Raw genomic sequence first — 21,548 nt, forward strand, 5'->3', positions numbered from 1 at the left:
GGTCGCTGTTATCCACCACTATTGGAATGCTGTGTGTTCTGTATTGACTAGTGGTGTTGGGTTTAACCCCAACCCCTGCTGTTGGAGATGGGCAATGAGGTGTACATATGCATCAGGATTTTGCAGTTTCTGTCCTCTTTTAATTTTTAATTCAAGTGGAAATAGTCGTGCCCGTCCTGGGATGGTGACCTCCTCTCCAATTTGAACTTCAACTGCATATGGCAGCAATTGAGCCGACCGAAGTGCTTTCTCTGGATCATCAAGTCCATAGGATTACCTGCTAATCTGGAGCAGGCTTTGAAGTTCATCCGGTCCAAACAAGTGGAAAAGCGATTGAGAATGTCACTTCCTAAATAGAATGTAGCAGGGACATCTCGCATGACCCAACAGTTATGTACTATATTTTTGTTGCCTATGGAAATTTTGAGCATACACCTGCTAGGCAGGAGATGTTTGGAATTGGGAATTTCCAGGTCCATTTCCAATTTGTCTATCAATTTAAAGGTGTGAATGGCTGGATCTTTTGGGAGTTTTCGGAACATGGCTTTGCTGATGAAGCTCTTACCATTATTCAGGCACACTCGGGCTAGAACAGACTCCTTCCCCTCATTTAACTGAATAGGGATGAACAACTGCTCTCCAATCTTCTGAATGTCAGCCAAGCTTTGAGCTGCTTTCTCATCATTTTGGACTAAGGAAGTGGGATTTTCTGATTATGAATTGGTGTAGAATTTCAGAGTATTTCCTTCCAGTGTGGAATGCCACTAGAAACTGGAAGGAAGGTTGATTTTCAGAAATAGAGAGGAATTCCCATCACCAGTTTGTTGACCTACTGCAATTACTGTCACGTCACAGATTTTGTTGTTTTGAAAGTAGAACTTAATTTGGTCAGGTTTTTTGTTCAACCATGTGGCATGTGCCATTTAAACTAACATGGTTGAAACTATGTTTTAATTTTATTGGTCGGTTAGTCTGGGTCATGAGGACCTTGTTTACACAGTCTATTAGGGGAGCCAATCTACACAGGATGTCATTCCCCAGTAAACATGGTGTGCCCTCTGGAGTCACAACTATGACCGGGCGTTTCACCTTGTGTCGCCCAATTGTAATTTCCAAATCTGCAGTCCCCTCGACAGTAATTTCAGGGGGATCTGGTATCTCTCCCCCGTCCTGAATTCAGCTGATCAAAGGCCCTCTTGTACAGAAGGGTGGCTTGGGATCCAGTGTACACCAGTGCCAAAATTGTACATTACCCTTGTACTTGGACCGGGGCATAAAATCTTCCCTCTTTCTCCTCGAGGGGGCAAAGATAATGTGTATTTTGGGCCAGTTGGTGGGCTAATTTCTTGACTCTTGATTCTGACACAGGGGCGGATTGGGCAGGATTCTGTGTGGGAACCTGAGGATCTGTAAGAAAAATGTGGCAGTTGGATATTGGGGGAGTTTTGGGCTACCCTGGTTCTGATTCCGGGCTGCCACCCCCTTTTTGGAGGCAGTCACCAGAATATTTCAGGGCAAGGTGTTTTTTTTCGGGATCACTATTCTGGGGTTCATTGATGGCCAGTCCTAACTCAGTCCCCACAATTAACCAGTCTTGATTAGGATCTCTTGGGACCCATTTTTCTTTGGGAGGATTTTCCCATCCCTGAAGGAGAAGATCCTTTTCCCAGTGTCCCCTGAGGACCCCTCTCCTTCAAAATGGAAGACACTAACCTCCTCCACAAAATGGGTCTTTTTAGGTCCTTTATTTCTCCTACCCGCCCTATGTTCCTTAGGTTGCAGACTTTCAGGGCAGGAGATTCTGGTTCCCTTTCCTGGGTTTCCAGGGGCTTTTCACAAGTGGGGAAGGAAGCTTCCTCTAAGGCATTACAACCCCCTTACCCCTGTGCCTCCTCCTTTGGAACCGGTGGGTTGTTGGGGTTCTCTCCCCGTCATTGCTCTGGAGTACCAGACCCTTGGTTTGTGGAGTTCTGTGCCGCCATGTTCATCTGAGGGTTAATTGCTGCTCCTGTTTGTGTTGACTCTGTCGTAAAGAGTCAACCCTTTCCTGACACTCCTCTTGCAGTGTCTATACTTGTGTATCTTGCTCTGCCTTCTCTTGCTGACGGAGGGACAGATCTTCTTTTAATTTGGTAATATACTGCCTAGCTTCTGTCTCTGATTCTTGGCTCTTCAGTAGCCTTTGCTCTGCAGAGTCTAGATTAGTTTTGATTTTCCTTATTTCCACTTGCTTCTTTGCCAGGGCTGTTATGTTTTCTGCATGCTTTTCCTGTATTACTCCAATGTGGAGGTATAGGTTGGCCGCTATTCTGGCAATTTTTGTCTGCTCCTCTTTTACTTTTAGGGCCATATACAGTTCACTAAGAGCTTGGTGTAATGGGTCCTGCCATGTATCTAGGTTAATTGCAGTGACCTGTTCTTTGATTTCTTGTAGCCAGATCTGTTCATTCTGTTCTGGCCACTCACCCCTGACACACAGTTTGTGCAGGGGGTGTTCCCTAGCCATATCAATCTCTACTGGGATCGCCATTTTGGAAATATCAATTTCCGTATGACTTATTTCAGGGTTAATTTACTTTTACAAACAGGCCTGATTTTTGGAGTATTTATTTTGAGAGGTGCTTGTGCAGTTTAGCACAGTACACCAACCCAGCAAGGTGTCTGTACCCTGCAGGCTAGTATGCTCTGTAAGACTGTCACGGGTGGTATCTCGAACTCAAATCACGGCACGAGCCCCCAAAATCTGTTAAAGATTTCAATTGGGCATGCACCCGGGTGTCGTCTAGCAAGTAATGCACAAAAGAAATACTTATTCATAATGTCTATAGGTTCAATATTCACACCCGTCTCAAAATACCCACCTCCCCCCAGGTCACACTGGACCAGGAATTCAGGCCGATTTGTGCAGGTAAAGATTTATTTATTTATTTAAAATTCCAATCACACATCAGTTTTAGTAAATATATATATATATATATATATATATATATATATATATATATATATATATATATATATATATGTATATATATATATATTGTTAGTAAAGCAGAAGATTAGCCAACAAATTGCGCTCTGCCTCATTACTGAGCTGGTGCTACCGTGCTAGAGCAGGCTACACTCAATATATGTTAAACAGAAGGGTAAAGGTGCTGGGGAGGAGAAAGCTCTCCCACAAACACCTACCAAAAAATGCCCAAGCACACAAGACTTCAAATTGTGTTCAAAATTTCATTTTATTTATCCAAAAAGAGTGAACATAGTATAAAAAGAATACATAACAATACCTAAGCAGACCAGGTGTCATGCAGCACTCACCCACAGCGGGTGGAAAACGCCACGCGTTCCGCTCGACTCGCAAGCTTCCTCAGGCTAGTATGATTCCAAACGTTTGTTTCCTTGTGTTTTTATACCCTTGGCAATAGAGAACTTAAGTTACGTCAACTAGAAGCCAAGCTCATATGCAAATATGATACTCTAAAACCCAATGGTCTAAATATAGACTCAGAGATGTATGTGTTCCTACATGAATGAGGAATTAAACATTGATATCCAGGTGCTAATCTATATTAACCAACACACCTTGATATGTCCATCCATTCTGCATATATGATTATCACAAGTTTACAAACTATTGTCTATAGTTATGATACCGATCTAGGTAGACCCTCCCTCTTATTGGCTGTGTGTATTATATGAATTAACACACTTTGATACTCATTTAAATTTATGGCTATCTGGATGTTTTACAGCCATAATTTTGCACTGAATAGGAACTCAGGTTTCAGCTTTTGTCTTATATTGTATTTTAATGCATTAGTCACTTTGTTCGATATGGTGACTTTTCACCAATCGTGATATTGTTTTAATTTGTCATTGAGAATCAGACTGTCTATACCACAGATGCTCGCCCCGTGTAGTGAACACCATTGTTGTTTTTATATGGCCATACACTGGTATTGCCATGTTGCATTTATAGTGTGCATATATAGGGGGCTTTCACTTGAAGGCTTATTTTACTATACGGAAGCGGGCACTGTGGTTTCAGGGCAGTAGCAGCACACATTTGTTTCAGGGCATTTTATGCCACTAGTGGGAAGAGAGCAGCACCGTGAAGACATTTTTTCTATCACGGTGCAGCATTAAATTAAATAGGCGCACTAGCGCTTTTACTTCTGGTCACTTTTTTAACAATGTAAAGCAAGTGAAGGTGAAGGGCTGTTATGGCTTATCGTCAGCTGGCATACACCCAGTATAGTATTGGGGAATTTGGCAACTCACAAATGTGGGCAACTATGTATTTACACACTGAACAATGGCAGATTTGTTGCAATCAGAATAGAGTTCTAAATAATTAACTGTTAAGGTTTTTTTTCATGTTATGTAAATGTCAACTTTTTTTACGTTATGTAAGCCGCACAGCTGTGTAGACTGAATCACCTTCAGTGCAAGGGTATAAAAACACAAGGAAACAAACGTTTGGAATCATACTAGCCTGAGGAAGCTCGCGAGTCGAGCGGAACGCGTGGAGTTTTCCACCCGCTGTGGGTGAGTGCTGCATGACACCTGGTCTGCTTAGGTATTGTTATGTATGCTTTTTATACTATGTTCACTCTTTTTGGATAAATAAAATGAAATTTTGAACACAATTTGAAGTATTGTGTGCTTGGGCATTTTTTGGTAGGTGTTTGTGGGAGAGCTTTCTCCTCCCCAGCACCTTTACCCTTCTGTTTAACATATATATATATATATATATATATATATATATATATATATATATATATATATATATATATATATATATATATATATATGGGGCAGCAATCACAAATGTGGTGAAAAAACAATAATGAAGTAAGTAAATCAATTGAATTCACTTAGATCAACACAGAACAGAAAACACTGGAAAAAGAACAGCTTTGGCTTGAGAAAGATAGCGCTTAGGTTAATATTTCCCCCTCCAACGTTCTCAATTAACAAATGAGCAGTTCTACACAGATGTAAGTCAGCAGCAGGTATTTCCTCCCCAAACAAGAGAGAAAAGCGCTTTTGAATATTTTTACACTATTAAACTGACAGTTGAAAATGTCTTTGGGAAACAAGGAAAAGTGTGCACAATGCTTAAATTGATAGAAGTTCTCATGGGAGCAACACTAAACAGGTCCTAACACACATGAGCTACAAGATAAACAACAGTACACACTTTCGAGCGGAATGGAAGTTAAGAAACACTTTGAATGGGAAAAAGACACGTGGGAAACTTTTGCAAAATGCGAAATCTGCTGAAAAATTTCACTATGCAATTTTGAATAGAAATGGGTCAAATACACTGTTCCGTTTGTTGTGGATGTAGCTACAGGTCTTAGGTTTCAGTGAGAGTTAAAATTAAGTTTCTATCTATGAAGAAGTTCTAGTTCTAGAGTTTTAGTGAGAGGCGTTTTTGAAAAATAGGCATGAAAATGAAATCAGAAATCAGTTCTTACAATTACAATTATGCTCTAAACTAAGGTATTCAGGCTGGTTACCAGTTTGAAACACAGTAAGACCCAGAAGTAAGTAAGAGTGGTCCGGAGAAACCAACTCTGGCACCTCTGTGTCCGCCTTGGAGGACTCAGTCGGATTACCCATGGGATTGTATTAAGGGTTGTGGATTTTCAAAAGGCAATAGGATTTTCCAGAAATGATTACTATTACAAGAAATCAAAGCAGAGTTTCAGACTGGTATGACACTACTACAAGTTCTTAAGTTAAAAAGACGATGGGTTGAGATTGGGATAGAACAAGGCAATATACTATGGGTTACTATGATTCCTGTTGATACTTACAGTCCACTGTAAATTAAAATTGGACCGTCAGGGTTCTGGTCATCGGATCAGCTATACCAGCAGCATGGTTCTTCTGGCGGAATTGGATCAGCTGTGTGGTTCTGGTCAATTGGGACTGCACCTCAGACTGGATTTGGATTGGCCCTTCTGGTCCTGGTCACTGGACACGGTAGATTAGCAGGATGGTGAGTTCAATAGGCAAGCATTAATGTTAGCAAGGCAGACTGGATCAGAACTAAATTCCCTTAAGTTTGGGATGATTGAATTTCGGCCTAGCTAAAAAAAAGTTCAGCAAATGTTGAGGCCTGAGTTTTGCAAAGAAGTCTGGAATCAGCTGCAAGATGAAGAGTTCTGGAACAAAGTGCTGCACAGAAATCAGGATGTGGCCAGGAAGCAGCGTGTCTATGTGTGGTGAAGTTCCTAGATTTATCCTACCAAGTGACATCACAAAGTTTATGGTACGGCCAGAATTTCAAATCACAACCTCACGGCTGTGAGTGGCCAAAGGCACTTGCCTTGTTCTGGTTAGCAGGCAGAAAGATCTGTCATATTTCATGATGCGATTTAGGAACTCCCACATTGATTTGAACCACAATTTAACTTTTGCACAAATGCACATTTCTAAAATGATGTCCCCTAATAAAATCGGGGGTTTGTTTGCAATCTGGAATTAAATATTCAGCCTTTGCTTGGAGTTTTCTCTGCACAGCTGGAAATGAGACGGATTGTTATATGTAGCCACTTTTAGCTGCATTTTTCCTGTGTAACTGAAAAAAAACTTTTGCTGGACTGGTTTTCCATAAAATATATTTCTTAGCTGCTGTCAGTCAGTGAGGCCCGGTTGCTCTGAGCGACCTGAAGGATCTGTGAGTTCAGTACACTTTTAATGTCAATGGTTCACTTGGAAAATGGCTGAATTTAGCACCAGAACAGCACTTTGAAGGTTGCAATTGATTAGGGAAGCTACATTTTAAAGGGCATTTTCAGTATTTAGCCCACTTCTGTGGCCTGTCTTCCTGTACAGCACCCACTGGCATTCTTCTGCAGTGAGTTCTATTTTTACACCAACTTTGACTGTGTGTGTGGTAGGGTTGTGCAGCCTTTCGTGATTTATGAACCATGCCCAATTTTCCAGATTTGTGCATGCACAGGGGTTAGCGCATCCATTTTTGGCTGTTTCCTTCCCCATTGGCAAAGGGGTGCAGTGAGGTGCATCGGCATGGGTAAAAATGTCACACACATCAAGTCACATCGAAACACTTATACTGCAGCTTAAATCCATGTAATGCACCTTGAAAACTAGATTGATGTTGTCAAGCTATCAACAATGCTACTGAGATAGTACATATGTGGGCTAGGTTTAATTCCCAGCCATCCTGGACATCCTGAAATCCAGACCTTATCTTTGGTCCTAGAGACTGATTAATTCCTGATTCCTTACCTATTTTCACCCTTTTGCAGTTAGATTCCCATGTATCCTGCTGCTCATAACATATTTAGGCTTTATTTCTTGTGTATTTCCCTTGAAAAGAGGGGTTATTGTGTTCTTAGTAATACTGTGTGATTTAGTAAACAATGTTGTTTTATAGAGCTTTTCTATTGGTACTAATATTGTTTGGAAGCTTCCACTGGAGACATAGTTCTCTGGACAATATAGACTGCCCTCAGACTGTGTTTCAGAAGGTGAAGGAGGCATACTCAGCACTTGTGTCTGTTTACCTTTAATTCTCAAATGCTTTAGAGCCAAGATGTGGTATTCGTTTGGGCACAGCACAACAAAGACTTGCCCCCTGGCCAGAGATGGATTTCACGATAAAGGTATTTCCAAGGAGGTTTGGTTTTTCAGGTTGAGAATATCACCCCAGTCGTTTTCCCTCACTGCAAGCTCTCTTTGGTAGGACCCTGCAGATATATCCCCACTGCCGGGTGGTTCGGCATCTCCAGGTTGACATTCTCCTCTGTTCTTCAGGACTTGTACCCAAGTGTTACAAAGTAAGCAGAAAGCCCTTTTATTTTTAGGTTTTTGTAGTTGGAGAGGGAACAAGGTACCAATCAGTGGCTACCAGCATATTCATCTTGGGTGGGCTTCTTCATTGACTTTCTCTCAGGTTTAAGACTAAGGCTAGAATTAGACTCCATTCATAAACATGTCTTAGCAGCTTATGGCTATTTTATACTTCACTCTATGATGCATTCTGTGTTCCTGACCATTTATGGCCACGCCTGCATTGCGCTCACTCATTTCTAGCAACACTGTCAGACCTATTGGAATAGGGGTTCTCAGTAGGGGCTCCACCAGGGCACAACAGGATGTTAGGGTACCTCGGGGAGAGCGGAACAATATTACTTGTGTCACTGATCAGGCCTCGCATGAAAGACCAAGTACGACGTATCACAGAAAATGAGCATGCTTTATTTTTCTCCAATTGGTCAGATTCATTTTGTAAGTACAGTTATCCCCATTTTTGCTTTTTCTCTCTCAATGCATCCTCATGTCTCTCACAGTTTTCATGTGGATCTACAAAGTTCTTCATATATCCTGGTTATACATTTACCCAGAATAAAGCAGGACTTTTTGTGACATATAATTATTTTAATTCGTGTATTGTAGGTTAAATGATGCCTGAGTAGTATGTGGGACTAAGTAAGTTTTGCATGTTGAAAGGTATAATAATTGACCTAATCAGTTCTTAGCGAGGTGTGGATCATTTGAACTCATGACTGGCTGTAGTTTTTTACTAGTTAATGGGAATCTTTCTTAGTTTTTTGGTCTGCTGCAGTTTTGCTTTATATGTGGTCTTGGATAATCTCCAGATTCTCAGATGTTGTTGCTGACAGGGTACCCTCTATCACTGCACTGATATTTGGGACATAGACATAAATAGTCAGCAAGTGGGAGTTAGATTTCATTAAAACAACTCTCGATCTCCATCACCAGTGTCCAGTGGGATTTTGTATTTAGCCAAGGTTAGTGCTGTGGTAAAGAATAAATACCACTTTATCCGTAAATGTCCTCTACGTAGCTCAGTGAATGGATCCCTTTTTAGCCAGGCTGTGTTTGCTTCTAGGCTGTTTTTCAAAAACATTAGGGTTGCCCAAAAATATTTTTTAACAAACATCCGATGGTGAAAAAATTGAGCTGTCAGTCTTTTCTGGAGTATGAGAGTGTGTGATAGCTTACTGTGTGTTCGAAATTATATAAAAACAGAACCACTTTCATACTGACATCAGGTACAATGTAAGCATGGGCCTTAAGAAGAATGTCTATATATGGTGTATGGTTGCATTGTGAGGAGAACCACATTATTTTGACACTAGTCTGGTCTCTGTTGCCAGCCATTCATTATTGCATTAAATGTTTTCATAGTAAAGTAGTTATTAATGGCACACCCAACCAACCCCCCTTAAGAAAAGTTCTAGCTGCTGAATACAATACGATTTTTTTTCATGCTGTGACTCGTAACTTCAATAAGGCTGACAGATTGACACAGGAGCGGCTTTTTACAGCAGTTTATTTTCAATGTTATCATTTTTTAAAAATAAAGGTCCTTTTAGTTTCATGGAGTCTGGCTGACCCACAACAATGCAAGTGATTTTGAGCTGTTAGAATTCACTGCACTCTGACAGCTAAAGTTTTTGCTGGCTAAACGTGAATGTATGCTTGATATTTACAAAATCGTTATTGCTAGGATGACTTTTGTTTGAGAGAAAATGTAAAAAAGGAAATGTGTACCAAACCAAGCGTGCATTAGGTATTTAGTGATTCAGTCATACAACTCTCACAGACATGTATGACAAATAAAGCTTGTTGGTCATTCTTATGCTCTTTAATATACAAAACAGACAGAACCACATTGGTTGTATCGGTGTCACTCCCCATTATCATTAAAGTTATTTTGAATCAACGTACACATACATTCTCTTAAGCAATCACTTTTATTTTCAAATACACATGACATGCATTTTTTAAACCGTTGCAAAAATTTGGATTTTCTTCCCCGAAAAGAAAAGGTTAAAATAATGCATCATTTTACAACATTAAAAACATGCCTTTGCCTAAGTCAGGTACAGAGCTCCCACAGATGGGCACTAACATGATGCTCAGGTGCAGGCATTACTTTGCCTCCCACATTTCGGAAGTGTGCTGCCGCCCAAAAAGTACAAGTGTAAAGAGATCATACAAAAGTTAAAATGGCAAAGAGTAAATCTAAATGCGAAAGTGTATCAAGAAACCTGTGAAAGGATGCCCAAAGCAATAGACGGGGCATAGAGAGCAAAACCTGTGTGATAAAGGTACACCCTGCTTCACAGCTGTAAAGAAGAAAGGTCTGTGATGTCTGGTCAAGATATTCTTTCAGGATGTGTTCAGAAGCTCCCAGTGCTAAGCAGGCCACGAGGCATCTCTGCTTGGTTTCTCATGTGTCTTTGATGACATTCCTCTGTGCGTTCAGTACTTCTAGGAAACACAACTGCAAAGTATGCCACACAATGCTTCTTAACAGTCGCATTTATAAGTAACCTTCCCATGAACTAGATGTGAAATACAAGGTTGGACTTTTACTATGAAACAGTATCTCAAACGACAGCAGGCAGGACATCTATATCTACAACCCACAAATCTCAAAATATTCCTATGCATTCTACAGTCCAACTAACTCTAAGGAGTTACCAAACATTTTAAATTACCATAAATGCAAGCTGGCAAGACCTAGCCTAAACCAAAGCCACAAGGTAATGGTGTGCCTAAACGCCTGACCCATTACTCAGTTTTACTCTCAGACAGCAATGATGTAAACAGTATTCACCACTTCATTTGTGATTGAATCTTCCTGTACTGCACAGCTATGAGGAATGCTGTTTCTTCCCACCCTTGAGTGTTCAGTCACCCTTACCCATTACCAAGAGAATGCACAGTCAAATGTCCCAAGAACCTTCTCCAACAGTTTTTATTCTACTGAGTTGTTTATAACCAGGCAGAGTTTACACATTTCACTTGTGATTTTGCAGTTTTTTAATGGTGTTCCAGCTCAAGGGATTGGCGATATATGGGCTAAAGCAGGTGCTAACTTGCCTTATTTATGCTATGCCACGTGCTAACACCATAGCTGTAACCATGAGAAGAAGGATGAGTACTTTTTATTCAACATTTGTATAGCATGCACCTATACCACTTGCATATATTTCATATGTTAACTGTGCCATTTGACACAACCTCATGTAGCAATGTACTTATGCTTCTTGAAACATTCCTATTATAGACCAGCACTGATGCTTCTCATGGGGTGATAGCAGGCAACTCACTAGAAACCAGATATTAGCAATGAAACCAAAATTCCTCGTTCCGCCCTTGTGCCCATTTGTCAGGCAGCTTATGTTCTGATTGCTTCCACTAAAGGATTGTTCTGTGACCTAACCGAAAGTAGACAATGGGCCTCAGCAACTGTAGAAAACACTGCCTTATCCAAATCCTGGGCAGCAGAGATCTGAAAACACTTTCACCTACATGTCATAGAAGATAACAGGCATGAATGAATAGTGTGGAAGCAATAACTCTCTAATCCCTTTCATAGCTTTAATAAACATTCTTATGTTGTTATGGAGTTAAAATGGGGGACAAAATGGAGGTGGAGGGGCGTTGTTTGGTCAAGGCAGACAGAGGAGGATGAAGAGGCAGAAACTGGTGAAGGCAAAGAGTCTGGCAGAGGTGGAGTAAAGTGGGGGCATGCACTTGGTTGGGCCTATTGCACTAGAAAGCTTAACTATGCCACTGCACATGTCTGCGAACTGACATTTGCAATGAAATTCATCCGAGCATCTTTTTAATCAATATATTGTGCAGCCGCTTTTTTTTAATCAAAGTATTGACAGCCGGTGGCCATCCCTCAGCTTTTCATGTGAGAGTTAATAGTGTAAGCAAACCCAATATAATAGTCTGAATTGTGCGCTTCATTCAAATGAACATAGATGTTGACATTTGGATGTTTTAGCACAGAATACGTTTCATGTTCGTCTGTTCCAGTGCTTACTTTAGGGTATAAAGCATGGGTCTTCAACGTGTGGCTCTCCAGGCGTGTTGAACTCTCACCACTGTGTACACTGGCTGGTGCTAATGGTAACCGCAGACCAACATTTCTGATGAGCCAAAGGTTGCAGGCCTCTAAAGCTGTAAGCAGGGTTAAATCAGAATAATGTATTGCTGTATGCACAAGGGTTAAGGTTTGCTGATGTATCTATGGTTACCAGATTTTTTGAAAGGATGAACCGTTCAACAGGTACAGTAAGGGACCTGCCTGCTTCTGCAATAAGATAGCTTTTATCTCTGAAGCTCGCTCACATCAAACTCATATATGCTCATTCTGAGGCTAGTGGTTTCGGCTAGAATGTTTTGCAACAGCACATTCCATCCACCCCAAAACTGAGCTGCACATATGCACACGGACCACGCATATGTGAAGTAGCACACCATTTGGTAATGCATGGATAGTTCAAGGTCTTCCACAACCCCTGCAAAGGCATTCCAGGGGGCAAGTGATCCTTCCCAATGACGTTAACAATTGCTCATCCCCACTGTTGCATGTTTAGGGCATTGTGGAGAAGTGTGAAGGAGTCACTTTATGTGTTCTGTAAAAGGCATAAAACATCATGGAATCTCACATACACATGCATTGACTCCGCCATCGGTCTGCATTGACGTTAGGGGAGGTTCAGAATGGTCGAGAAATAGACTGCCTACAGGTTGGAATATTGGTCAGGCTATCCTCCCAGCAATTGCAGCCAATATCAAATAGGCCTGAAATAGGCAACAGTCCTATGCCCCAGTATCAGCATAAATGGACTTGATTTGTGCAGGTTCATATCAGTTGAACTTTAATAGGTTTCCTCTAAAATAGCTATTTTATTGTTCTGGAGGCTAGATTAGCATTGACGACTGCTAGCAAATGGGAAAGTCCCTAGTGGCAATAGTCTCCTGTGCCCATTAAAATCCTAAAATGAATACCACCTCATGTCACCTCTGCAAATCACTATTCATCACTCCCACATTACCCATCTTCAAATTGGTGCTGCTCATCTGGAATGTAACCTTCAAGTTGTATTTCTGCCATTCTGGGCACCTCCAAATACCCAACTCATTGAGCAGAAAATTCCTCTCCACAGAAAACTGCCTCACACTTGCCAGAGCTTTCATCAGTAAGGTGGACTACTGCAATGCCCTATGCATGGGCACCTCATCAAAGAAAACCTTAACAAATTACAATTGTTACAAAACAAACCCCTCTGTGCAGCTTTGGGCTTACGGAAAACAGATCACATTTCATCTGCCAGACGTAAGGTCCATTAGATCGCCATCAATGCCCGCATTGATTTTAAGATTCTTTCCCTCGCACATAGATGCATCTACAAAGAGGCTGCTCCCTAGCTCAACAACTGTATTGCCTTGAAATGTCATGTAGCGGTGCGTCTGCTACAATCCTCCTCCTACCTCTGTAGTCCACACCAAGATTCCACAGCAAAAAAAGCAGGAGGTGCATGCTTCTTAGTCTCGGCTCCCTCACTCTGGAACTCGCTTTCTCCCAACATCAGAAACGGACCAGCCTACCTAAACCTCAGAAAACTTGTCAAAACCTGGCTCTTCAACACATCTGGCTAATCTCCTCCAGTTCTGCTCTGTGGAGCATCTTCTGACTATCATGCTTACCTAATGTTTACCTGTACAAACGCTGTGAAACCTCCGGGTTTGGGCATTACAGAATGTAATAAATACAAATATTTGATTTTGCATGCTCTCAGCTTGGTAAAGTGCTGTGGCAACACCCATATAATAAAGAGTAGAGGGGCTTTCACAGGTGGCACTTACAATATCCTAGAGAATAGCATGTACATTCTTTGGAAGAAAGAAGAGCCAGCCCTTACCTTATGCTTATAATATTTTCTGTAGCTTTCCTTCATTGTATTCTGTAAATGTCCCTGTTGTTTGTTGACGATTTCTGCCTTGCAGGAAAAAAGTAAGTTCACAATTGTTGCCGTTTTTGTTATTTTAAATTAATATGTATTGTGAATCATCATGTGTAACATCAAGTAACAATAGTAGTCAACACACGCCTGTCAAGCCTGTGTGTGAACTTAAACAGTACGGTTCTTGCCATTCTCAATGACTGGTTTCTGGTACAGTTCGCTAGTCATTTTTCTGTAATTAATGTTTTTCAAAAGTCCTACCCGCTCATTCATAATGCCCATTGATTACACATTTGTATTATTTGTCTGCTGCTAATTGCGTGTGTCCTTACCAAATCAGGCCAAAGTGTCGTGCCAACACATATAATGTAATGTTGGCTCGCCAACTTGGCATAAGGAAAGACATAGCAGGACTTTTACAATGTGTAAGTTCAGGAAACGCGTCTATGTCATATCATCGACAATCGTTATCTCGACGGGTGTAATTCCGATAAAATCTTGACAAAAACTCATCGACATTTGTATTTTTTTTATTTTTGGGGCAGTCCTTTCCCCCCAATCTGCAACGCCTCCACCAATTTTTTGCTGATCCCAACCCCACCAACCCTTTATATCCTCTTCCCAGCACTCCAAAAAAATCAGATGCGTTTTTTTGGCAATAATGTTTCGGCAAAACACTCATAGAAAAAAACTGATGTCGATAATACCACGTTGTACCATGGAAACAAACCTACCGTGCCATACCATACACGTTACCATTAATTTGCAAAGGCAAAAAACAGTGTAAGCCTTTTGAACACACCAGCTAGACTGTAATGTGCAGACTAACATGCTTACTTAAGAAACAGCAGTGTTATTTCATTGAATATACGTGGATGCAATGGTGTATTTTGTTTTATCAAAATCTTTAAACAATGGCAATATATTGAATGCACAGCATACAATGCAATGTGTAAACCTTTGAGAATGTAGGTCATTAAAACTATATACAGGCCCAGAATTGAATCGCTATTGTTTATTAATTTGCTATGCCGATGCATAAGTTATAATAGCAACACAGTCACAGGCATCAATGCTTCACCAGTGATAGGTCTGGTTTCTCATACGAGTTTGTAACATGTAAACCTGTCCGGTTTTGCAGGTGATGGACTGTACTATGCCTGTGCTTGGAGAGCATCAAGTTGAAGACAGACAGCTCATAGCAGATTTAGTTGTTAGCAGGATGAACCAAACACTGTCAAAAACACCGGTGCCATCCCCCCTGAGACCCCCTGCGACTCAACAGCCTCAGGTAAGGAGTCTTTAATACATCAATTCAACTTACATGCAACCGTATAACATCAGGGATTGCAGTTCAATGGATAGTGACTAACAAAAAAGCCTGGAGAGCGTTTTTTGACAGACGTTAAAGATTCAATCACTGAAAAGAATGTGTGGAAACATAGGGCCACCTTACGAGGATGGAGGTAACCCGCTGGTTCTACCAGTACACTGGGTATGATAACTTGTTACCTGCATAGAACAAGGCGTTTACTGATTTCATTAGATGTTTAGATCACCAGCAAATCACCTTGTTTTTCTATTTTAAAATGCATAAAATAACAAATAAAAAATGCATTACAAACAAAAATGATAAAATCATGTTTTTCTGGTGATATTCTATTGTCTTCATCATTATTATTTTATTTATTCTTTAAAGGGTGGACCTAGCTTAAGAGCAGTGGAGTGATGTACAGAGTGTGAGTAGCAGGCATTTTAGTTGTCATCTTTTAACAGAAGCGCAGTACTCTGAGGTCTGTGCAGCGCTATGTGTGTCCCTTGGAATAAGTCCTTGGTCAGGTGTTTTTGAAGGAGCCAAGGTTTGAGAGATTTGCAAAATTGGAGAATTGTGGGGGCATTCCGAGCTGACACTCGGATCGAGTTCCAGAGGAAGTGTTTATGGCAAAAGAAGGATTGCTTGTGGGTCCTCTCTTTGCGGACAGGTTATGATTCAAGCTAGTTTGTTTACTTGCTGTGCCAGGTACGCTGGTGTGCTACTTGTGACTGCTTTTTAGATGAAAAATGCAGTCTTCAACAGTATCCTGGCTTGGAGTGTAAGCCAATGTAGTTTGCGCAGGATGGGGGTAATTCGGTAAAATTTCCATGCTTCTGTAATAAGACGTACTGCAGCATTGTGAACTGCTTTTAGGTGAGCCAAGTGAGCAGCTGGGAGCGCTGTCAGGAGAGCTTTTGTCCCCATTGATGTACGGGACCACAAGGGCCTGCACTACGCTCTGGATGTCCTGCAGTGGGATAAAGGGTTTGATTTTTCAGTAGTGATTTTGAGTCAGGCTATTTGGGCCTTCTTGCCTATGTGTTTCCCCCAATATTGAAGCCTAAGGATTGTGCTGTGTGTGAGAGTTGTGGATCAAATCCTTCTAGGTGCATATCACTGAGCCATTGTTGGCGACATTGTTTTTTAGTTTTTTAGTTGGTGGGTTGATGAGAACAAATTCAGTCTTAGATGGGTTTAGTTTGAGGTAGGAAGTCAACATCCAGGACTGGATGATGGCTAGGAATTTGTGGAGACAAATGATGTCCTGCTTGCTATTTACTCTCATGTACAACTGAGTATCGTCTGCGTATTGGTGAATGACTATATTGGGATCTTTGAGGAGAGTACCCAGAGACCCCATGTAAAGGTCAAAAAGGGTTGGTGAGAGTATGGAGACTTGAGGGACTCTGCACAAGTCAGTTAGAATGCAACAGGTTAATCTGGACAGCCTCTTGCCCGCATGAGAGGTAGGAGGTAAACCAATTCAGGTCAGTGCCAGAGAATCTCATCCTGTCAGCAAAGAGGGAGAGAAGGATGCAGTGGATGACAGTGTTGAATGCAGACGAGGGGGCATGAGTCACCCTTATTCATGATTTAGCAAGCATCATCCACCACAAGAAAGGTGGCTGTCTCGATGGTACACTTTGGGCGGAACTCTGATTTATAGTCATTTTTCAGGTGGAGTTGTTCGATTTTGTTGAGTAGTTGTGTAGCAAATACTTTTCCCAAGATTTTGCAAATACACAGGAGGTTCGTACTGGGCCTGTAGTTGGACAGGTCGTCTGGATCTAGGGTTGGCTTTTTCAAAAGAGGTCGTATGAGACCAGTCTTGAGAGTGCCCAGGAATTATCCTTCTGTGAGGGAGGCATTGATGATGCCGAGGAGCACATTAAGCACTGGGCCTGTCAATTGTTTAATGATGGAGGCTGGAATTATATTATCAGAGTAAGAAGTAGGGATGAGGAAGGACATTATTGTTAGGTAATCTGGGGGAATGAGAAGAGATATTTTTTTCCTTTGAGCATGGCATGCACTGGGGGGATAATTTGACAGCTAGTCATCATTTTTACCAGGATATTAAGGTCCACCTTCAAGTAGTACATGAGGTACCAGTACTTGAGTACATTTTCACCCCCCTCAAAATGCCAGAGAATGCAATAATTCTTCAAATGGCGCTTGAGCAGTCCAGCTGTTTCTGCATGTCAGAATCCACGAGGTCGATATGACATTCTACAGAGAGGCCTGGATGCCCTAGCCTGTTATCTGTCTCAAAGGGTATTATCTATCACCAGCTGTAACTCCTCCTATGTTAGAAAATTGGTCAGTGCTGCTCTTGCTATTAGGTTGAAACCCTCAAAAAGATTGATTTGCAGCTCATCTTCTGAAGAATACTTGGACACCACAAGTGTTGGTTAATCTTACTGCTTTCCAATGATGACGCCCCCTAACCTCAATAGTGCCAATAGAATGGGAGAGTGTGTAGGTCTAGGTCAAACTTAAACCACTAGAGATTAGGTCAAACTTAAACCACTAGAGAAAATGGTGATAGATGCTCTAAATTTGTTTATGGTTTGTGGCTTGGCGAAGCATTGTTCCTTATACAATTCCACCCCTTTTCACTAATCTGCACAAACGTTTGCATAGTGACCTGTTAGGACTCTACGTACATCACTGGCTACATGACATCTAGACACCCCACCCTTTTCCCCAGATTGCAGCACAAGTCAAAATACGTTTGTGGGTTTGTGCCTTGGTGAAGCATTGTTCCCGTACAATTCCACATCGTTTCACCAACCTGCACCACACTTTGCATAGTTACTTGTTAAGACCCTCCGGACATTACTTAAATTTGTGTGTCGGTTTGTGGCTTTGCAAAGTGTTGTTCTGTATACAATTCCACATAGTTTCACCAATCTGCACCAACTTCTGCATAGTTACCTGTCAGGACCCATCAGTCATGACTGACTATATAACATTTGGACACCCCACCCCTTTCCACAGATTTCAACACTTTCACACATGAGACGGTTGCCTGAAATTGGCAAAACCTCAATGTGGTCGAAGAAGGACCGGTCCTCAATCCTAGAATGCACGGTTTAAGGGACATTTGCACCGCAATGCACTGCAATGAACTGCTCCACCCCAGGGTGAGGCAAGAGGGCAGAGTAGGTCCCAGTATGCAGCAGCACACCAACTCTTGCATCCCCCAAACGTCAGCGCTGGTGCATATCAGCCAGTCACACACGCCCATTCTCAGTGCAGTTTACTTCAGAGTGCAGGGCACTACAAGTGATAAGCAAATTGGAATAGCGACCTACAGGATAATTGATTTTCAATAATTGATGAGAGTGTTGTCATGTCTCTCCACAGAACCTGTTCAGAGTATGTTTTGCTAGTTTACTCTAAAATCATAATCACATAATCACACGTTTTTCAGCAACTCCACTAGAGGTAACCACAGTAATTCTAATATTCAAACCACAGTCCAATTAAAATTGGGTTTTAGGAACACAACTTCCATAGGGCTGACAAAACACCAATATGAGGACTTCATGGTTTTGACAAGTCTTCATGATTCATCAGCCTCACATACCACCCGATGGGTGTCTGTTTACAAGGGACTTAACTGTAAACTATTAGTTCAACTGGCTCCAGCTATTTTTTGAGTCCAAAAGTACAAATCTGTGTGTACAATGGATGCCCTGCTTTATACTGTTGCATAAAGCAGGCCGACCTCATAGTGATCTCCAGCATCTACGCGGGCATGAAAATCCATGCCAGCGCAGACGCTGGAGAATTTGTATGGCAGAGAGAAAGGGAGCAGCGTAAACTCAAGTTGTGTTCCCCCAATCCACTCCACCATACAGATAGTTGAAAAGGAGCCATGGCATGATTGGAAGGCGTGAAAGCCTTAATAAGGCTTTTACGCTTTGCAATCACCTTACGGCTCAGTGGAAAATTAGCCCAGTGTATGTTTTACCACTACCACTAAACTAATATTAAATCCCAGCATTTGGATTAAGTCCTTAATCGAAATGTGTATCTACAGTACATTGATAGTGCCTTTATTTTATGATCAAGCCATGCCTTATGGCATTTTCTATTGTCATTCCTCCAGGCACACCACTCACGTCATTTGGGACTGGCAACAACCACATCATGGTCTCTTATGCTAAATAACCTTATTTTGGTGTCCTTTAGAAACACACAACAGGCTGCACAGCCTTTGTTAATTAATTCTCCTAAGCATTGTTGGATGTTATTTTAAAGGTTTCTCCTTTAAAGTCCACCTGAATACATTGTAAGCATAATATATTGTCCTAGCTTAATTAGGAGCTATAGGCTCAGAATAAGAAGGATAGAAGACTGAAGCCTAAAAGCAGGAAATCTGGGGATTCCTTGGGTATTTCATTACTGCAGCAGGCACTGACCACAATTTAAGAGACTGTTTCTGAATGAAAATGTATACATTCATGTCAAAGCCCGTATTAACTGTTTCAGGTAGTTCAGTACCTCCTGCTCCCCTTGTGTATGAAGGCAGACCTAGCACCATTTTTGTAAACGTGAGAGTCTATTCTTTGCCAAAAAGATTTCCAAGATGAAATTCCTGTAGACTTGAGTCAAAATGTGTCATTGCCCTCCCTCCCCCCAAACTCCCCTTGTTTGACCTCAGGTCTCCCTTCCACTGTTTTTCCTCTAATATCTCTGGAGAAAAAAAAATTGCAGTCTCTATGCCATGCCCCATAAATACCTAGTCACAAAAGGCTGAACACAGACAACTGTATGTAGGTCTGTAGTGGGGGAGCTCTAGAAGGAAGTCTGAAGAATGCACTGGAATGAAGGAGATAAGTGGGATGTGGTGGTTGGGAAAGGGGACTGTACAGGGTGGAAAGAAACCCCATAATGCACAAGGAGAGGGCTGGCAACAAACGGCCGATCTAATGGAGGCTGACTACTCGGCCTGGAATCTACCAGTTTGGCTAGCCTTCGTCCGACTTCTTATTTGTTTGATGTTGATACAAGAGAACATGCTGAACTTCTAAGACCGTTGTTGTCTAAGTTCTATAATATTTCATTTTAAACTGATTATATGCTTATTGAGTTTAAAAACCCTATTTTGACTCCTTTGCTTAAAAAAGTCTTGTTTAGCTCCACACAGTCCTTAATATCATATGACCCATTGTCATGTGGGTAAACCTTTGGGCCGTTTTCAATCTGAGTTTTGCCTGAAAATTATTTCCAGTCTGCCTGGCTTGACATCTTTGTCCACATTGACAATGGGCTTGTTTCTCTTCTGGTACTTTTAGATCACTCTGTACCGTTTGACACAGTTAGCCATAGAATACTAGGTACCTAGCGTTGCTCGCTAACTGTAATTAGTGGTTAAGACTTGGATTGGTTTTTAGCTAATCAAGAGCATTAGGTTCAGCTGGTTCTTTTATCAGTCCTCCAGTTTCTCAGTGTACTGTAGGATGCCCAGTGTTCCCTTCATTTCCACTCCTTTCTGCACACAACATGAAGATCTTGCTTCAGATAGATGGAGCCCGCAAGAGGATTTCATAATGTTACCTTCTTGCCTTCATTGTGTAGAGGGATGGATTTGAGACTCTGGGTTGAATTTGATTTGTTTTGAAACCAATGTGATCTTTTTTGGTCCATGTCATCGTCTGTAAAATCCTGCAGTTGTCCCTTTGCCCCGTGTTCTAATGGGGAATCAAGACATTTTCTTGATCATGGTCATAATTTGAGAGTTATCTAGGAATCTGACCTGAGTCTTCAGGCTCAGGTCAGTGTGGCGGTGGAATCTTATTTTTTTACCCTTCACCAATGAATGATCAGGGCTTGGATCAAGTTCACATAAGACTATTCTAGTGTGATTAATTGTTCCCAGATGCACTTTTTTTCTGTGTGAAGAAATATGATCATATTTCTTTCTTCCACTTAAAATTACATTGGTTTCAGGTCGTTAGGAGTGTACAGCGGGTTGCCTCGGAGCTCACCAACAGAAACTTACAAAATTAATCCAAAAAGGAGTGTTCACCAAAGAAGAAGTAACGCAATTTATTCTGGGTCCAGTCACAGCTGGAAAAGCAAAATATATTCTGGGTCCAGTCACAGCTGGAAAAGCAAAATTCATACAGAATAAGGAACAGAACTGCATGAAAGGCACTGTCCAAGATACACCCCTAAAACAATAGCTTCTATAATCATACAAACTAATTAGCATCAAAACACATTGTAGCATTAGGTTAGTGCTCCATGTAAGGCTTATTGGTTGAACGTGGGAAGTCATTCCCCTATAGTGGGTCATACATTATCCTGAAATGATTGGGTCCTGCAAAACTTGCACACCACCCTCGACCACCTTTGTGACATCACAGTCCAACCCACAATTTCCACATCATAGTGCCAAAACATTGAGACATTTGAGATTACCATCAGATCTTTATTCATCT

General features: G+C 41.4%; 1 protein-coding gene across 1 annotated transcript in view; it reads left to right on the forward strand.

The window, feature by feature from the left end:
- The window catches only part of SYN2 (synapsin II), a 1,471,271-nt gene that overhangs the window by 1,226,818 nt on the left and 222,905 nt on the right, over positions 1 to 21,548 (forward strand). Inside the window, exon 10 of the mRNA XM_069643930.1 lies at positions 14,920 to 15,069. Within this exon, the coding sequence (XP_069500031.1) occupies positions 14,920 to 15,069 (150 nt within the window). The remainder of the gene's footprint in view (positions 1 to 14,919; positions 15,070 to 21,548) is intronic.

Source organism: Ambystoma mexicanum, chromosome 2p, assembly GCF_040938575.1.
Source record: "Ambystoma mexicanum isolate Mex_15411 chromosome 2p, UKY_AmexF1_1, whole genome shotgun sequence".
In the NCBI taxonomy this organism is placed as follows: Eukaryota; Metazoa; Chordata; class Amphibia; order Caudata; family Ambystomatidae; genus Ambystoma; species Ambystoma mexicanum.